The sequence below is a fragment of the Polypterus senegalus genome, chromosome 7, assembly GCF_016835505.1.
Source record: "Polypterus senegalus isolate Bchr_013 chromosome 7, ASM1683550v1, whole genome shotgun sequence".
In the NCBI taxonomy this organism is placed as follows: domain Eukaryota; kingdom Metazoa; phylum Chordata; class Cladistia; order Polypteriformes; family Polypteridae; genus Polypterus; species Polypterus senegalus.
In genome coordinates this window covers 103,219,595-103,237,513 of record NC_053160.1, presented here as the reverse complement: position 1 = coordinate 103,237,513, position 17,919 = coordinate 103,219,595, and the positions used below count along the sequence as shown (strand labels likewise).

At 41.0% G+C, this 17,919-nt stretch overlaps 1 protein-coding gene across 19 annotated transcripts in view; it reads left to right on the top strand.

Annotated features, from left to right (window-relative positions):
* celf4 (CUGBP, Elav-like family member 4) overlaps positions 1–17,919 on the top strand; it is a 1,212,964-nt gene that overhangs the window by 303,349 nt on the left and 891,696 nt on the right. For all 19 annotated transcript variants that reach the window (XM_039759134.1, XM_039759132.1, XM_039759130.1 and 16 more), the window contains exon 2: positions 9,335–9,417. In XM_039759134.1, coding sequence (XP_039615068.1) covers positions 9,335–9,417 — 83 coding nt within the window. The remainder of the gene's footprint in view (positions 1–9,334; positions 9,418–17,919) is intronic.

Here is a 17,919-nt window from a genome sequence, read left to right as displayed (position 1 = left end):
CTCTCATTAAACTTGTATCCCGCATTACCTGTGGGCATGTGAAACGCCAGCGTAGCCTGTCTATGAACTTAATTTAAAGTTTAGGTTTACACCTTGCTTTCTTTCCGAGGTAGCAGCACTCATGAATATGGTAGTATATGCCACTCGCTCGCTTCTTATTGTTTCGCTGCCTTCTCAATTATATAATGCATGTTTTCTTAAGCGCTTTTTGTAGGTCTTCCTGGTTTTCTATGTACTGCGTTGACAGTCAGTTCACGTGATTACGTGGGAGGCGTGATGATGTCACACGAAACTCCGCCCCCTACGTCTTTGCAGCTCTACTCCATTACAGTTAATGGAGAAAAATACCTTCCAGTTATGACCATTAGGCGTAGAATTTCGAAATGAAACCTGTCCAACTTTTGTAAGTAAGCTGTAAGGAATGAGCCTGCCAAATTTCAGCCTTCTACCTACACGGGAAGTTGGAGAATTAGTGATGAGTGAGTGAGTGAGTGAGTGAGTGAGGGCTTTGCCTTTTATTAGTATAGATATATAATTATTAGTATATAATTATATACTGTATTATACAGTCATATGAAAAAGTTTGGGAACCCATCTTAATTCTTTGGATTTTTGTTTATCATTGGCTGAGCTTTCAAAGTAGCAAGTTCCTTTTAATATATGACATGCCTTATGGAGACAGTAGTATTTTAGCAGTGACATTAAGTTTATTATTTGGGCACCCCAACAGTGATATTACATCAATACTTAGTTGAGCCTCCTCTTGACGCCTCATATAGCCTTTGAATGAGTGTCTAAATTCTGAATGGAGGCATTTATTTACCATTCTTCCATAGAAAATACATGGGTACCCAAATTTTTGCACAGCCAGTTTTTCACACAACTAAATACTGCTTCACTAAAAACATGTGTTCGGAAAAAAACCCAGTACTCAGATGTTCCTAGGAAATGAAAGACATACCACTGTTATCTTTTTTGTTGAAAGAATTATTATGCAGGATATAGTGATAATTGACCAAGCCTTGACACAAAAAGAGGTTTGGAGCAGCCTCCCACATACTTGGAAATGGCTGCAAAATTAAAGAAACATGATGTGAAAAATGGTCTTCACAGACAAAAGTCCAAAACAGAACTGAGGTTTGGTATAGACAGGGTGAGTTTTTTTTAGTTGTAAGGAGGAAGTGACTTCTTCAGGGATGGAACCAGAAGTGACTTCTTCAGGGAAGGAACCGGAAGTGACGTGGCATTTAGTCCGCGGGTAAAAAAGAGAAATGGTCAGTGCACTCTGCCACTCCCAGTCCAACTGAGAATTACATTCTTTTGAGCCCTTTTAGCTGCCTCCCATGTACATGTGTGTGACAATATTTATATTTACTGCTCCAAAAATTAAATGAACACTTTTTAATAAGAATATATAGCATCAAGTGAATGAAACATCTGGGATATTAATCTGGTCAGTTAAGTAGCAGAGGGGGTTATTAATCAGTTTCAGCTGCTTTGGTGTTAGTGAAATTAACAACATGTGCACTACAGGTGCAACCATGAGATGACCCCCAAAACAGTAATAGTTTAACAGGTAGAGGCCCCTGACATTTTTCCATCCTCATCTTTTCTGAGTGTTTTTTCATTAGTTTTGCATTTGGCTACAGTCAGTGTCACTACTGATAGCATGGACCCTACATAGGTTGCACAGGTAGTCCAATTTCTCCAGGATGGCACATCAATATGTGCCATTGCCAGAAGGTTTGCTGTGTCTCCCAACACAGTTTCAATAGCATGATAAAAATTCCAGGAGACGGGCAGTTACTCTGGGAGAGCTGGACAGGGCTGAAAAAGGTCATTAACACATCAGCAGGACTAGTATCTGTTCCTTTGGGCAAGGAGGAACAGGATGAGCACTTCCAGAGTCCTACAAAATGACCTCCAACAGGCCATTGGTTTTAATGTCTGTGATCATACAATCATAAACAGACTTCATGAGGCGGCATGAGGGCCAGACATCCTCTAGTAGGCCCTGTGCTCACTGCCTGGCACCGTGGAGCTTGATTGGCATTTGTCATAGAATACCAGAATTGGCAGGTCCACCACTGGTGCCCTGTGCTTTTCACAGATGACAGCAGGTTCACCCTTAGCACATGTGACAGTTGTGAAAGGGTCTGGAGAAGCTGTGGCGAATGTTATGCCACCTGTAACATCGTTCAGCGTGACTGGTTTGGTGGTGGGTCAGTGATGGTCTGGTGAGGCATATCAATGGAGGGACGCACAGACCTCTCCAGGCTAGACAATGGCACCTTGAGAGCCATTAGTTTTATATATATATATATATATATATATATATATATATATATATATATATATATATATATATATATATATATATATATATATATATATATATATAAGCCAGTGGTGGACCTGCCAATTCTAGTATTCTATGGCAAATGCAAATTGAGCTCCATGGTGCCGGGCAGCGAGCATAGGGCCCACTAGATGACGTCAGGCCATCCTCATGAAGCCTGTTTCTGATTGTTTGGGCAGAGACATTCGCACCAGTGGCCTACTGGAGGTCATTTTGTAGGACTCTGGCAGTGCTCATCCTATTCCTCCTTGCCCAAAGGAGCAGATAGTGGTCCTGCTGATCGGTTAAGGACCTTCTTCTATGGCTTGATTTCATGAAACATTAAGACATTAAATTGTCTGTATTTCCATAAAAACTGATGTATTCTAAAACATTTGACTGGCAGAATATACATACACTGCTTAAAAAAATGAAATGAGCCCTTAACACATCAGGTCTCAATTAATGAAATATTCAAGTGGAAAATCTTTACTGAGTAATACTGTGTAATTTTATTGAAAACAAAATGATGTAACAATGGTCAATGAAAACCAAAATCACCAATCCATTGAGGCCTGGATTTAATATCACACCAAAAATCAAAGTCAAAAATTTAAATCACAGGCTGATCCAACTTGTGTGAATTTCATCATGGCAACTCATAATGTGACACAGTAGTGTTTATGGCCCCCACGTGTCTGTGTATTCCTGACAATGTCTGGGCATGCTCCTGATGAGATGGTGTCCTCGAGGAATCTCCTCTCAGACCTGGATCAGGGTATCAGTGAGCCCCTGGACAGTCTGTGGCACTACATGGCACATAAGTTTCACCAATCATCATACAAAAATGCTATAACTTGTTACATCTAAAGGTTCCAATATAGTTAAATAGGTTAAATTACCTATTCCTGAATCAGATCTTATACATATATTCTTATTGAGAGCAAAATGAACAGTATTAATTGTATTACCTTATCATTTCCTAGCTAATGTGCTGGATTCAAATGGTACTGAATGCCTTGGTTAAACAGGGAGACAAAGTTAGAAGCACTTCACATATTCATGCAAACTTCTGATTTTTATCCTGAAGACATTCAGGTTTACACAGCTATAAATAAGGTGACATCTTCTATTTTTTTTTTTCCCCCGTATCTTCAGATTACTTTAATTAATTTCACTTTTTGATGAGCCCTTGATTTATGCATCTAAATGTTGATAAATCTTAGGAGTTGTGTGTGACCTGGCAAAACATGAAATATGCCAATAATTGAAATTTTAGAAACAATAAGATCAATTTTAGTTATACCATGCTTAATTTGGGTTTTGTCTTTTGATTCATAGCTCTGTTTTGATGTCCAAAAAAATCTATTTGTAAATTTGTATACTGTACTTCTACCTGTATGTAAGAAATATTGCACAAACTTGCCCCTATCAAAAGTTTGCTGGTGCTGAAATTTGAATTCATACATTTATCCTTTCTTACTTGCATTCCTGCATTCCAGAGCTGAATTACTCATCTTTTTAAATTTACAAAGTTGCAATCCTGAATTATTATCCTGTTTTATGTCATTAGTGTTGGTTCCCTACTGAAATGTGCCTTCATTTTAAAGTACTACATAATAATTCCTCTGTGTGTTTTTATCTATTTTGGTAAATCACTATGGCTCAGTTGCAATGTACATGAGAGAGTACCATGCTAGCTGTGGATCAAGACCAGACTATGCAGTACAGTTCTAAGAGGACATGATCCTCAAGTCTAAGTGCTGTTGCAGTGAATAGTGGAATAAAATGCTGTAAATACCAAGTTTAATTGCTGACCAGTATTTATCACAACAGTGCTGTTTTTTTATCATTATGATTGTTTTGTCTATTGTACAATATACATAATCATTTGTATGGTTTTTAAATATTTTTTCATTTTTTAGGATTTAATCCATTTTTCAGATGCAGATTGTTCTTTAGTATTGGGGGAAGATTTCCCTAGCATATGGTGTTGTCAGATCACACAAAAGGCTGTTTGTGAAGGTGAAGGGCAAATCTGAAAAAACCCTTGATTTTTTTTATGTAAATTACTGTTGGATTTTCCTTTACTGTGGTATTCTTTTTACTTCACAGTGGCACTGTTATTTGCCTTTTTATATGATTTATTATTTCGCCCTTATACATTTTTTTTAGTCTTTTCTGCAAACTTTTTTTTGCACGGATACTTTAACATGTTCATTAATCAACCACTTGGTTTATTTCCTCCCCTATTCAGAGAGCAGAAGCCTGTATTGCTTAACAATTCTGTGTCTTACATTCTTTCTCAATTGCTGCATGTATGTGCACTTATGACAATGCTTGTGACAAAAATGTAAATTTAACAAAATTGATGTATTCAAAATTTACATTGCAAAAGTAAGGGGGGGGGTCATGCTGTACCTCCATCAGGGAGCTGAATTTCACCAGCTTCCCTGTATTTTTCATGATGTTGTTATATCTACTGAGTATTTTAAAAAAAAGGTTGCTTTACCTGCGTTACACCAGGTAGTGTCATAACATTAGTGACAATGGAGAAGAGTTACAAGGTAAAAAAATGCCTACTTTGGTTTAAAGCTTGTTTTTTAATGAAACAAGATATTGCAGTTCTGCAGTTGGCACATATTACTCAGATAAAAACAAAACAAAAGTTTATCTTATCACTTGTAGGGCAAAGACAGGCAGCTTAGGATAAAAACGTGAACATCAGATGAAAAATAGCTCTCAGCTTGTGTTTTAAAGTGCATCTCATTATCATCATTGTCAGAATAACAGTCTGTGGTGTGGACTATGGCCGGCAGCTTATCCTGGCCAATACCCCCAAGCTGCCAGATGGAGCCCTCCCAGCGATGTGGAGATGCCCTGAATTCCAGCAGGGCATCATGGTCTATGGAGTTTTAATGCACAGCCCTGCTGGATAACGTTGGGGCCACCAGGAGATGCTGCAGGGAGGCACAGAGACGTATATTTTCCCTACAGCCCAGAAGTGCGTCCCAGTCGCATGAACGGAAGAAATGTACTTCTGAGTTGAAGAAAAGGAGTTTTTACCTGACCTAAAAGTGCTGGGTAATCACATGACCTGAGGGATCAGAAGTACTTCCGGGTCAAGAACTATAAAAGACTGTGGGAGATTCCAGACGGGCGAGCGGAGTCGAGTGGCAGGGTGACAACGCGTCTGGGAGTGGAGGATTGTGTATTTGGTTATTGTTATTATTTATGATTTATGAGTATAGTGGAACAGAGGGTGTTTTGTGCACATTATTATTGTAATAAAACAAATTATTGGACTTTTATCTGGTGTCTGGTGTCTGGCGTCTGACTTGAGTGTTCAATTGGACGACAGCGCCCCCTATCTGTCACAGTGGTAACACACAAACACGAGATACTGTATGTTTCTGGAGTGATGCTAAGTGCTTGTTTGTGGCTTGGTTCCTATAAGCAACTTCCTAAGGCTGAATTAAGTTTTCAATTTTCAATAGCAGTCCGGTGTTAAAATATGAAGACATAGTAACTGTTCCTTTTTATTGCTTTGTTAAATATTATTTACAAATTTTATCAATAAACATTTCATATATCCCTTCCTCTGTCTTTCTGTCTGTAACCAGACTATTTCCACAGTTTCTTGATTATATTCAAGACAGTGTGCCCTTGCTTTCAGTGCTAATCTTGTTTCACAGATCTGGATCTTGACATTTTAACAGTGTCATGTAGTGTTGCAAGAAGAATCTAAAATTGTTTTATGTTTATATTTGTGCATGCTAGTTGAAATATGTCTACATGATTTAAAGAATAAATCACAGGAAAATATTAATTATTGATAATATTTGCTTCACATTACAGATACCATTGATTTTCCAAGATATGGTGCAGTTTCAGCTTTGCCTATAATTAACTTTCATTTCTTAATGCAAGTAAGACCATAAAGTTAATCTGAAGGACACATTCAGTCCTTTAAACTTATTTTGCCACTTATCCTAATACCATCTCTGTCCAATTCATGGAATTGTGCAATGGAAGAAATGATGTATCTTTACTTCTTTTTGTGCTATTTCATATTACTCCCCCTTTTCAACAGTCGGCATTCAATTATAATTTAGCATCACCCAACAGTATTTATTCATCATGTACCTCACTTTTATTGTCTATTTAGGTGGAAGGGCAGATAATAATAGATTAGTTACATTGTTACATAGGAACTTAGAATTGGACATCATATAAGCTTAGGCTAATGTGTGGTAGATGAAATGTAATGACATTAAATGCAAGTTCATGCAAAGTATTACATGTAGGATGTAGAAATCTTAGATCCGAATACACAATGGTAGCTCTGAAATTTCAAAGTACACCTTATGAGAAGAATCTAGGAGTGAAAAATGGTTGAGCCCTACAAAATATCATAAAGCAAACCTGGAACTTCACTAGTTGGCATAATAGAGGCTCAGCCCAGGCAAACATGACAACTACCCTGACAACTACCTACAGACTTCAGCCTGGCTAGGTCCAATTTTGGGAAACTAGCATTAGAGTTGAAAATGCTGTTTAAAATCTCAAAATTTTCAAAATGCCTCATAACAGGAAAAACACTGCACTGTGAAAACTGCAGCTTGTAATGAAAAGACAATGAGGGTTCTTTATGTGAAGTATTTATTGAATGAAAAAAACAAAGAAATAATTCTGAAAAGAGCAACAAATGATCTCCTGAAAAGACAATCTAGGGGAAGCAAGTTCAAAATCCAAAGTAAATACCAGAAACAAGCAAAGAAATCACAGAAAAAAAGCAAAATCCAAAGAAACGGTAATGCTCACACATAATTTAACACAAACCAAATAAACCCCTACTGAATCCATTCTTTTGGGCTGCCTATAAAGACAAGTAGAGCCAGGCAGCAGTTATGTCAGGATAGCCATGTCACCATCAACAAAGTATATGGGTACAATAAAAAAAATTGTAGAAAAACTGTAGAAAGCATCTAATACACGCAGACACTGCTACAACACCAGTTTGTGTTTTGGAACAATTTATGAATAAACTGTTTGTGTTCCTTGAAATGTACTGCTGCTTCTTTTCATGTTTTGCAAGTTAGAACATTTTAATTCTAATAATAATAATAATAAAAAAAGTTTTTGTTTGGGACATTTCAAGCACTCTTGGTCTACTGTGGTAAGCAGTCGCTTACTATGCTCATGCCTTGGGCCGGTTCTGCTAGTGTGGCACAAAATATCTGTTATACTGAACTCCGTAGTTATCTGTCCCTGGTAACATATTTGTTTTTGCCTAACATAATGGCAATAAGTTAGGAGACCCAGGCTCGCTTCCCGGGTCTTCCCTGCATGGAGTTTGCATGTTCTCCCTGTGTCTGGGTGGGTTTCCTCTGGGTGCTCCGGTTTCCTCCCACAGTCCAAAGACATGCAGGTTAGGTGCATTGGCGATTCTAAATTGTCCCTTGTGTGTGTGTGTGTGTGCGCGCGCGCCCTGCGGTGGGCTGGTGCCCTGCCCGGGGTTTGTTTCCTGTCTTGCAACCTATGTTGGCTGGGATTGGCTCCAGCAGACCCCTGTGACCCTGTAGTTAGGATATAGTGGGTTGGATAATGGATGGATGAATAATGGAAATAATAAAATTATGTAATAGTTCATTAGTTAAGTACCCATTTCTATACTCTAAACTTCCAATATATTGGTATGAACTTAAGTACTCCTTGAATGCTTTATTATTGCTGAAATATTTTAAGGATAATGATTTTAGTGAAATATACCATCATTTTCCCCAGGTGTCTTTTTTAAACCACTTTCACAACAGTTTTGTTTTTTTCCATAATTTCAGTTTCTCCATATGTTTTGTAGCTCTCCTTCTGTGGGCTTTGAGCACTTCATTGATGGATGCTTTTTTTGTGCTAGGAAGCATTTCTCCTCTTTTTTCTCCATCCTTACTCACTCTGTGTTCTCCCTCTCATTCTTTGTTATTCTTTGGGCTCTCTGATTGTCAGTTCTGTGTGCTTTAACAACAGAGTGGTTTATACCTTTAACAAATCTAAGTGCTTTACACACTGTCCTCTTTAGCCTCACTACTTTCGTTCATTTTTCATCTGTCAACACAATCCCCAGAATCCCAATTAATCTGTGTTTCTTTTAGATGAATAAAAAAGTCTGCTTTCCACTGCTTTTCATCTTGCTTTCTCCCTTCCCTTTATCTTTCCATGCATTTTGTTTAAACATCCTATCAATTTGTTGTGACCAGACAAATTGAAGTATCACTTTGATTTTCTTTTTTAATTTATTTATCTTTACTCTGTCAATCATAGTAAACACATCATTTTCAGCAAGTGATTTGTTTTGGCATTGCTTATATTTTTCTGCCAGTTCATATAAAAATGTTGTGTCTAGGATGTGTAGTAATTAAATTAAGGACATCTTTGTATTCTTTATGTTCTTCACTGCTTGTGTTTTCTATCTCTTTGTGTCTCTGCTGTCATGGTATTGTAAAGGTCTTGCCCCTAGTATTTGTCCCTTTAAATTTTGCTTCTTTTTTAGAAGTTGTCCTTTGTAATTTTTATTTCTGTATTTTTTTCTGTTAGTTTTATTAACTCCTTTTCCCATTGTTTGCTGAATTTCTCTGTCAATCAAGTAAGATCAACATCAGTATGATTTAAAGTTACTATAGTTTTATACCTGTTCTTTAAGTTAATTTATTATTTTATGGTATTTACTTCTGTTCTTATCCAAATTGCAGGGAAAACTTGGGGGTTAGTGGTAGGACTGGCACTCTGTTCCACTCCATTCAAAGTTGTGTGGTGCTAATGTTATCACCCATTACACTGCAGCTCTTGGGACCTAATCTGGGATCCTGAGGTGGTTCGTTATGTGGTGGGTGCAGAAACACACTGTATCAGTGCATGCTTCCAATCTCCCATCCCCACACCCTGGTTGTAGCTTTATCAAAACTGTAAAACCTAATTTTATGTTCTTCCTCTCTCTTGTAGGCTGTGCCTTCCTCACTTACTGTGCCCGGGAGTCCGCTCTGAAAGCCCAGAGTGCACTACATGAGCAGAAAACTTTGCCAGGGGTGCGTCTTTTTGGTGTTTTAAATTTTATATTTTATTTTTTAATGCAGTTTGTAACCATGACCTTGCTTGCATAACACTAATTGCCTCTTCAAAGACTCTAAAATGTGTATGCTGAGCTTGTTGTTAAATATTTATTGTTTTGCTGATAAACTCATTTATTTAATTTGATGCAGTTAGTGCTTGGCAAGGTATTAGGGAGATCACTCTTGATGGGGTTTGGGGTTGATGGTTGCTGGATAAATACAAGGAGGTTGGAAGTGAAACCACTTGACAAATAACATTGATTTAGCTGATTATGAGATCATAGCAGTTGGCAAAAACTTGAACCCAATAAATATGATATAGAAAGACCAGTTGCTTCTGGGATTAGAGGTTTCTGCTTGGAGGAGCAGGCATGTCAGTATCTAAAGGTTTTGGAGTGTTTTGTCAGCGGATTTCTTTTTGTTCGTTTTTTATTGTTGGTCATAAAAATGTAAGTGATTATTGTCAGATTATAGTGCTATTAAATTATATTGATCGAACATAAAATGTCTGTCCTTAGGCCATGTAATGTGTGGCTAATATCATTCAAATCTGCACATTGTTTATATCTTTTGTTGTTCAGGCCTACCAGTTGTAATATTGCATCTGTAAAACTGTGATTATTTGCTCTGCACACTGCTATAAAGGTGGGTGAGCTACTGTTTGCAATCGATCTTGAAAAACATCAAGTCTTGAATGTTTGCTCACTGGTTAGAATGAAAGTGCTGCTCTCTGAATAACATGAATGACTTCAGCTGTGATAGGATTGTATCTTTCCTGTGGAATCTGTGTACAAACAAAGTAATCTTTCTGATGTCCAATTTATGAATAAATACATCTGAAATATTTTACTAATATTAACATGAGAGGTTGGGATTCTGTTTACATTTTTTTTTAACTCTGTCATAAACTGGGGGAACTCTGCTCTTTGTAATTAAATATTACCATTGTCTAGAGAATTAGAAAAACAATTGCAGTTTGCTAGCTGTAGAAATAGGTGACTCAATAATCAATACATGCTGCTAAATGTGAAACTATGCATATGTGCTAAAAGGATTTAAAAAATATATATTTTAATATATAATTTTTGAAATAACTTTAATAAAGTAAACCTTTGATCTTACAAAGTGGCTTTAAACGTGAATGATTTGGACTAGTTATGTAAATTGATTTACATCTTCTAGATTGTTCTCAGAGGACATGCCTTAATGATTTTATTATTTTTTAAAAACAAAGTGGGTGTCACTTTAAGATTTGTAATATTGAGTAGCTTTGTACTACTCATTTATATAACTTATATGACATATGGATACTAAATTGTTTGCTAATGTGATGTAAAAGTAGCCTAAGTTCTGTGATGTGCAGTTATTAAACATCAGAAAATTTAATTTCTATAAGCATTTTTTTTCACTGCTGTACTAGGTTGCTCAGCCAAGGAAAAACTCTTAAGGCACACACTTAAGCTACACTACTTCTTTGTAGCATTGTGCAGTTTATTACAAGAAAGAAAACATGTGCTCAGACACATTTAGGATTTACCAGACAATTTTCACTCCTTGTACATATCTTTTTGGTTGATTAACATTAAGAATAAACTTGCATCAATAAAATTAAATTTAACCCATTGTGTTAACTATGTTGATATTCAACACATATCCAAGCGGGACATTTTATTTTCAGTTTTATCATGTCATAATCATCAACATTTCAATCAAATGATTGATTGGTTTTCACTATGGCACGGAGTGTTCCACTTTTTAATGTTTCTGTCCTCTGGTGGTGAGCAAACGTTTAGTCAATATGAACTGTAGAGTGATTAGCTGAAATGGCAAAAAATATGTTTTAGTTCTGACTGAAAAGGTTTACACTTATGTTAAGCTGTCTAAAGTTCTTTTTATACAAGTTAAATTATGCAGTTGGTTAAATTTTTTAGGTGTGCGTTATTAGCAATTTAAATTTTAAGTACTGAATATAATGAAGCATTTGTTAGCATTACCGAGCTTGGTTTCTTCATAGCGTTTTATTCATACCCTCTGTGATAAACAGGCACTGTACTATATACTGTAGTTTTTCTTTTCTTTCAATATGCAAGACAATGAAATCGTCATTTAGATTGCCAGCTTCCACTTGACAACAGATCCCCCACTTTATCAACTCTCTGTTTACATTCTTTTCAAGTACATCACACTTTTGATCGGAATGCCTATTTGCCCTGCTGTAGTCAACCGTTGCCCCACAGTTTGACGCTGATCAGTCATTTTTTTATATTTATTATTATCTCAATAAAAGTTTGGTCTCAAATCAAAATTCAATATGCAAGAAGTTGCTGCTAAGCAAAATGCAATTCATCTGCATTGCTTTTAGTTATGACAAGCTATCTATAGACATACAGTATATTAAAATGCATTTTAAACTGATATGAAAATTGTTTTTTTTTAGCAATACTGTATACAGTTGTTGATTTTTGATATTACTTAGAGTATATATCATTAATTATTGTTCTTCAAATGTCTGCACAGTTTTGTATATTTACTGTTTATATTTCTATATGTTTATTATATAAATATATATATATAAATATATATATATGCATGCAGGGTAAGCCAAAATGTAGTACCACATTTCTGAAGGTCATTGCGGGACTTAAGAGTCAGCCGAGTGGATAGGATGGGGATCCTTTGATAGGCGATCCCTTTTAGTTTTCAATTAGCAGCATGCCTTGGTCTGGTGCACACCATGCTTTCGCAGTTGAAGCATTCTTCAACAACAACAAATCCATCATTAGTATGCAACACGCCTTCCGAATGCACTTCAGTACTCCTCCTAATGGTGAAATCCCAAATCGGAAAACAATTCTTCAGTGGGTGGCTAAATTTAGACAGGTGGGTACAACATTGAACAGAAAATTTCCAGGCCATCCTCAGACGTTATGAATGCCTGAAAACATCCAAACTGTAAGGGCATCAATTTTGCAGTCTCCTAGACGTTCAGAGTGCAACCCTGCTTTTGCCTTAGACATTGTCTTTGAGGAGGATTTTCCATGAGGACCTTTATTTCCATTGTAAAGAAACTGACACAAGTCGCATAAAGTTTTGGGGTTTTGTCCCGTATACTGTAACAAAAAAGGTCTTTTCTTCAGACATAAATGTACCAAATCATAAGACAAAACATGGCGGGTTTCAGGGACAATATAAAGGGGTGGACCGGAAATCGGGCATGATGATTGCTGGGAAGGCGTGATGGTTTATTGGAGGTGGACGTCATCTTTTGGGGACCAGAGGGAAGAAAGGAACCCGGAAGTGGAGACCGTTGTTCATTCCGTGTTGTTTTACGGCGACGTCACTTCGTCTTTTCTATGGAAAAAAGGAGAGAGAGGTTACTACGCTGCATTCGTCCCCTGGCAGGGTTTATTGCGGTGCTCTTTGGGTCCTTCAACTGCTCCCTATGCGCTCGTGCGTGACACGAACCGAGAGGTCGTGGAGCCAGGAGAGAGCATCAGCATTGGCCTGCAGGCTACCCCAGCGATAAGTGACAGTAAACTTGTAGGGCTGCAGGTCCAAAAACCACCTTGTGACCCAGGGATTCGATTCCTTATGTAGAGCCATCCACTGGAAAGCGGCATGGTCCGTTACCAAGGTGAACTCCCGACCCAGGAGGTAATACCTCAGATACGTTACCGGCCACTTAATGGCCAGGGCTTCCTGTTCGACCGGCGCATATCTGGTCTCCCGGTCCAGCAGTTTCCGGCTCAGGTACATGACAGGGTGTTCAACACCATTGATGCTCTGGCTCAACATGGCGCAGAGACCTGTGTCCGAAGCATTGGTCTGGAGGAGAAAAGGACGAGAAAAGTCAGGTGTTCTCAAAACAGGTGCCGAGCTAAGGGCCTTTTAAAGTCACTGAAGGCTCGTTCCGCTTCACTGTTCCACACCACTTGGAAAGGGGCCCGCTTCTTTGTCAACTCCGTCAAGGGTGCTGCCCTCTCGGAAAACCGAGATACAAACCGATAATACCCGGCTAATCCCAGGAAGGCTTGCACCTGCTTCTTGACCACTGAGTGGGGGCATTCTAAAATGGCTTTGACTTTGTTACACTGTGGTTTCATGAGCCCTCCCCCCACCAGGTAGCCTAAATACTTGGCCTCGCTCAAACCGGAATAACATTTACAAGGGTTGATGCGGAGGCCGGCTTTCACTAGTGTCAGGAGAACCGCGTAAACCTGTAATACATGCCCCTCCCATGTGCCGGAAAAAATGACCACATCATCCAGGTAGGTGGCACAATAGGACTAGTGTGGCCGTAGCACTCTGTCTACCAGACACTGAAAGGTCGCTGGTGCCCCGTGCAGCCCAAATGGAAGGACCTTGTATTGCCAGTGTCCACTAAGGGTACTAAAGGCTGTTTTCTCTTTTGCGGATGCCGTTAAGGGAATTTGCCAGTACCCTTTGGTCATATCCAGGGTAGTCAGATAACGGGCCGTTGCCAGTCTCTCCAGAAGTTCGTCTATCCGGGGCATGGGGTAGGCATCAAACTTGGAGACCTGATTGAGACGTCTGAAGTCATTACAGGATCTCCAGGAGCCGTCCGGCTTGGAAACGAGGACGTTCGGACTGGACCAGGGGCTATGGTTCTCCAATAATGTCCAAATCTAACATTCGCTGTACCTCTAGCTCCACCTCTGTACGTTTCGCTTCCAGGAGGCGGTAAGGTCTTTCCCTGACTACCACCCCCGGGTCTGTCACTATGTCATGCTGAATCAGCGCGGTCTGCCCTGGTGTCTCGCTGACCACTTCCGGGACTGACCAGATTGCTCCCAGGAGCTCCTGTTGCTGTTGGGGACTGAGATTGGGGCCGAGGTTAAGGGCATCTTTTTCCGAAAAAAAGGAGAGGGTCAGCCCTGGGAGGGGCGGTTCCTCCCTGTCCCTCCAGGGTTTCAGCAAGTTCACGTGATAGACCCTCTCGCTCGGTTGACGATTTGGCTGGAGCACCAAATAGTCCACGAGCCCTTTCCTCTCTTTTACCTCGTATGGGTCCTGCCAATGGGCCAACAATTTGGAGTGGGAAGTGGGCACGAGCACCATTACACGATCCCCCGGCTGAAACTCACATAGGGACGTGTTCCTGTCATAGTTGCAGGCCTGTGCTGCTTGAGCCTTGGACATGTGTTCCTTTAGGATGGATCTAATTTTTTCTAGCCTATCGCGTAACTGTGCGATATGTTCCAGAATGCTAACGGAGGGAAGCGCCTCTCCTTCCCAGCCCTCTTTTAGAACATCCAGAATACCCTAGGGCTGACGTCCATACAAAAGTTCAAAAGGGGAAAACCCGGTGGAAGCCTGAGGCACCTCCTGATACGCGAAAAGTACTAAGGGTAAAAGTTGGTCCCAGTTCCGACTGTCTGCGCTGACTACCTCGCGGAGCATCTGTTTCAAGGTCTGATTAAAACATTCCACCAACCCATCCGTCTGGGGGTGGTGCACAGACGTCTTGAGATGCTTAATGCGGAGAAACTTGGCCACCTCCTTGAACATATCCGAAGTAAATGGGGTACCCTGATCCGTGAGGACTTCTTTGGGTATACCCACCCGGGCAAAGAGGGCTACGAATTCCCGTGCGATGTTTTTCGAATTGGCAGCTCGCAAGGGAACTGCTTCTGGGTATCGAGTGGCATAATTGACCTTGACTAAAATGTATTTATGGCCTTGTTTTGAAGGTTCCAGGGGTCCTACTAGATCGATCCCGATACTTTCAAATGGCACGTTGATGAGGGGAATAAGGATGAGAAGAGCACGGTCCCTTCTGGGAATCTGGCACAGCTGGCAGAGTGGGCAGGACTGACAGAAGCGCCTGACCTCCTCATTAATCCCAGGCCAATAAAACCGGAGTTTAATCCTCTCCAGCGTTCTTTCGGCCCCTAGGTGGGTGCCTAGGAGGTGGGTGTGTGCTAGTTCACACACTTGCCACCGGTAGGTCTGTGGGACTAGCAACAACTTCCAAACCTCACCTTCATGTTCTGCCACTCGATACAGCAATTCGTTATCTAAGACAAAGTGGGGTCCCGGTGGCGTGGAATCAGCTAACGATATGCCGTTTGCGGATACGATCGTATTCTGGGCAAAATTCAGGGAATCATCGTTCCACTGTTCTCTTTTAAATGACGCTGGCGTAGAGTATCACTTCCGCTACAGGGGATCGGGAGCCACGCCTTCCTGTGATGTAGTCTCCTCCTCTGGTATGTCCGGGAGGAGGTCTGTCTGCAAGGTCTTCCCTACGTCATCAACAGCCGCTGAAGTGCACGGTTTGGGAGCAGCTGGGAGGGGACCCTGTCCCTCCATGATCAGACCCAATCTGGCTTCCGGAGTGATGCTGGCTTCACTGCGTTTACTTTCCAACCAGTCATGTCCCAGTATAACTGAAAAGGGGGGTTCGGGTAACACTGTAAAAAAAACATTCGCTTAGGTTCCCCTTTCCAGGTTATGTAACAGTATGCAGACCTATAAGACTTGGTCTTCCCATGTATACAGGTGACTTTTGTATTCGGAGCAGCCCACTGTCACGACAAAACATAACGGCGAGCAACAATAGTGATGTTACTCAAGGAATCAAACAATGCGACCACCGAGTGCCCAAAAAGTAACACCACTCCCGTGCTCTTTATCGCCAGGGGATTTGTCTGTGCACAGTACCTCTCACCCCGGATCCAGCTGCAGTCCATTGGCTCATGATTCAAGGGACAGGAGCTGACGATGTGCCCCAGCTCGCCACACTTGAAACCGCGGAAAGGAGGGGGTTCTATCACGTGGCTTAGCCGGAGCCTCTAGACCGCAGCGGGTGGCCTCTGGGATGGCCACACGTCCCTATTGGGCCCCGCGAACTGACTTCTCCGCCTCCCCTAGTCGGTTCACTGCCAGCTAGCACTCGAGTACCTCCAGAAGGCCGTCCATGTTCTTAAAGGGATATCTCCAGACCTGGGCGAGATATTCCGGCATGGCATACAGAAAGGCCTCACAGACCACCAGCTCCACCACTTGCTGAGCCTGGTTGACGTCTGGCCGTAGCCAGCGTCCGATTTTTCCCCAGAACTCAAAGGCCTGCGCTCTAGGTGGGCCGTTGGGGTCAAATCTCCAGTGCTGCCACTCCCTCACCTGCTGGTTGGAGGTTACGCCGTAGCGCTTAAAGATCTCGGCCTACAGGAGAGTGTACTGGGTGGCTTCCTCCTCAGGGAGGTCGTGATAGGCCCGCTGCGCCGGTCCCTTCAAATACGGGGCCAAAATAGCGGCCCACCCCGCACGCGGCCACTGATTATGGGTGACCATCCTCTCAAAGATCGCGAGGTACGAATCTATGTCATCAGCCTCATATAACGCCAAAATTGGAGGGGGTGGCGGCCGGCTTTACCATTTCTGCCGCAGCCAGTCGTCTCCTTGCATTTGTCAGCTCCGGTGGCCAGGGTGTTCAGCACCGTGTTCAGGTCCTGTCCTTCAGTCATCGTCTTCGGACTTCCAGTCCTGCCGGCTACGCCACTGTAAAGAAACTGACATAAGTTGCATAAAGTTTTGGGGTTTTGCTGTAACTGTACTGTACTGTAACAAAAAGGTCTTTTCTTCAGACATAAATGTACCAAATCATAAGACAAAACATGGCGGGTTGGAGGCACAATATAAAGGGGCGGAGCGGAAATCAGGCGTGATGGTTGCTGGGAAGGCGTGATGTTTATGGGATGTTGACGTCATCTTTAGGGGACCAGAGGAAAGAAAAGAACCCGGAAGTGGAGACCGTTGTTCATTCTGTGTTGTTTTACGGCGGCGTCGCTTCGTCTTTTCTACGGAAAAGAGGAGAGAGAGGTTAGTACGCTGCCTTCGCCCCCCGGCAGGGTTTATTTTGCGGTGCTCTTTGGGTCCTTCAGCTGCTCCCGATGCGCTTCTGTGTGACACCATCTATTCAAAATGATAGTAGTGCAGGACGTCACTGAGAGAGACTGGGAGAGCCATAGAGAGTTGTGCGCGAAACATTCTGCAAACAATCCTCTCATCCCGATTACTGACTGTGCCACCATGTGTATCACAGTATATATAGAAAGAATGATGGAACAATAGTGTTAAGAGTTGGGATACCATCCTGGTAAATTCTGTTCAATAGTTCAAGAAAATAAAGGCTATTAAAACAAAACAAACAGCCACAGCTGTAGTTTGGGGTGTCCCTGGATTAGTTATTGAGTAGGAGCTCCAACTTTCACAGGTGCAGGTCAAAAAGTGAAGCGGATACTTCCTGTAGACAGCTAGTATATTAGGCAGTTCTTCTAGCAGTTTCCCTTTGGAACTGCTGACAGAAAGGAAGAAGTTAGCAACAGAGCCCTGTCTCGACCTGGCATGGAATGGAAGATGTCCCCTAAGCATACATATGTATATATGTATATATATATGTATATATATATGTATATGTATATATATGTATATGTATATATATATGTATATGTATAT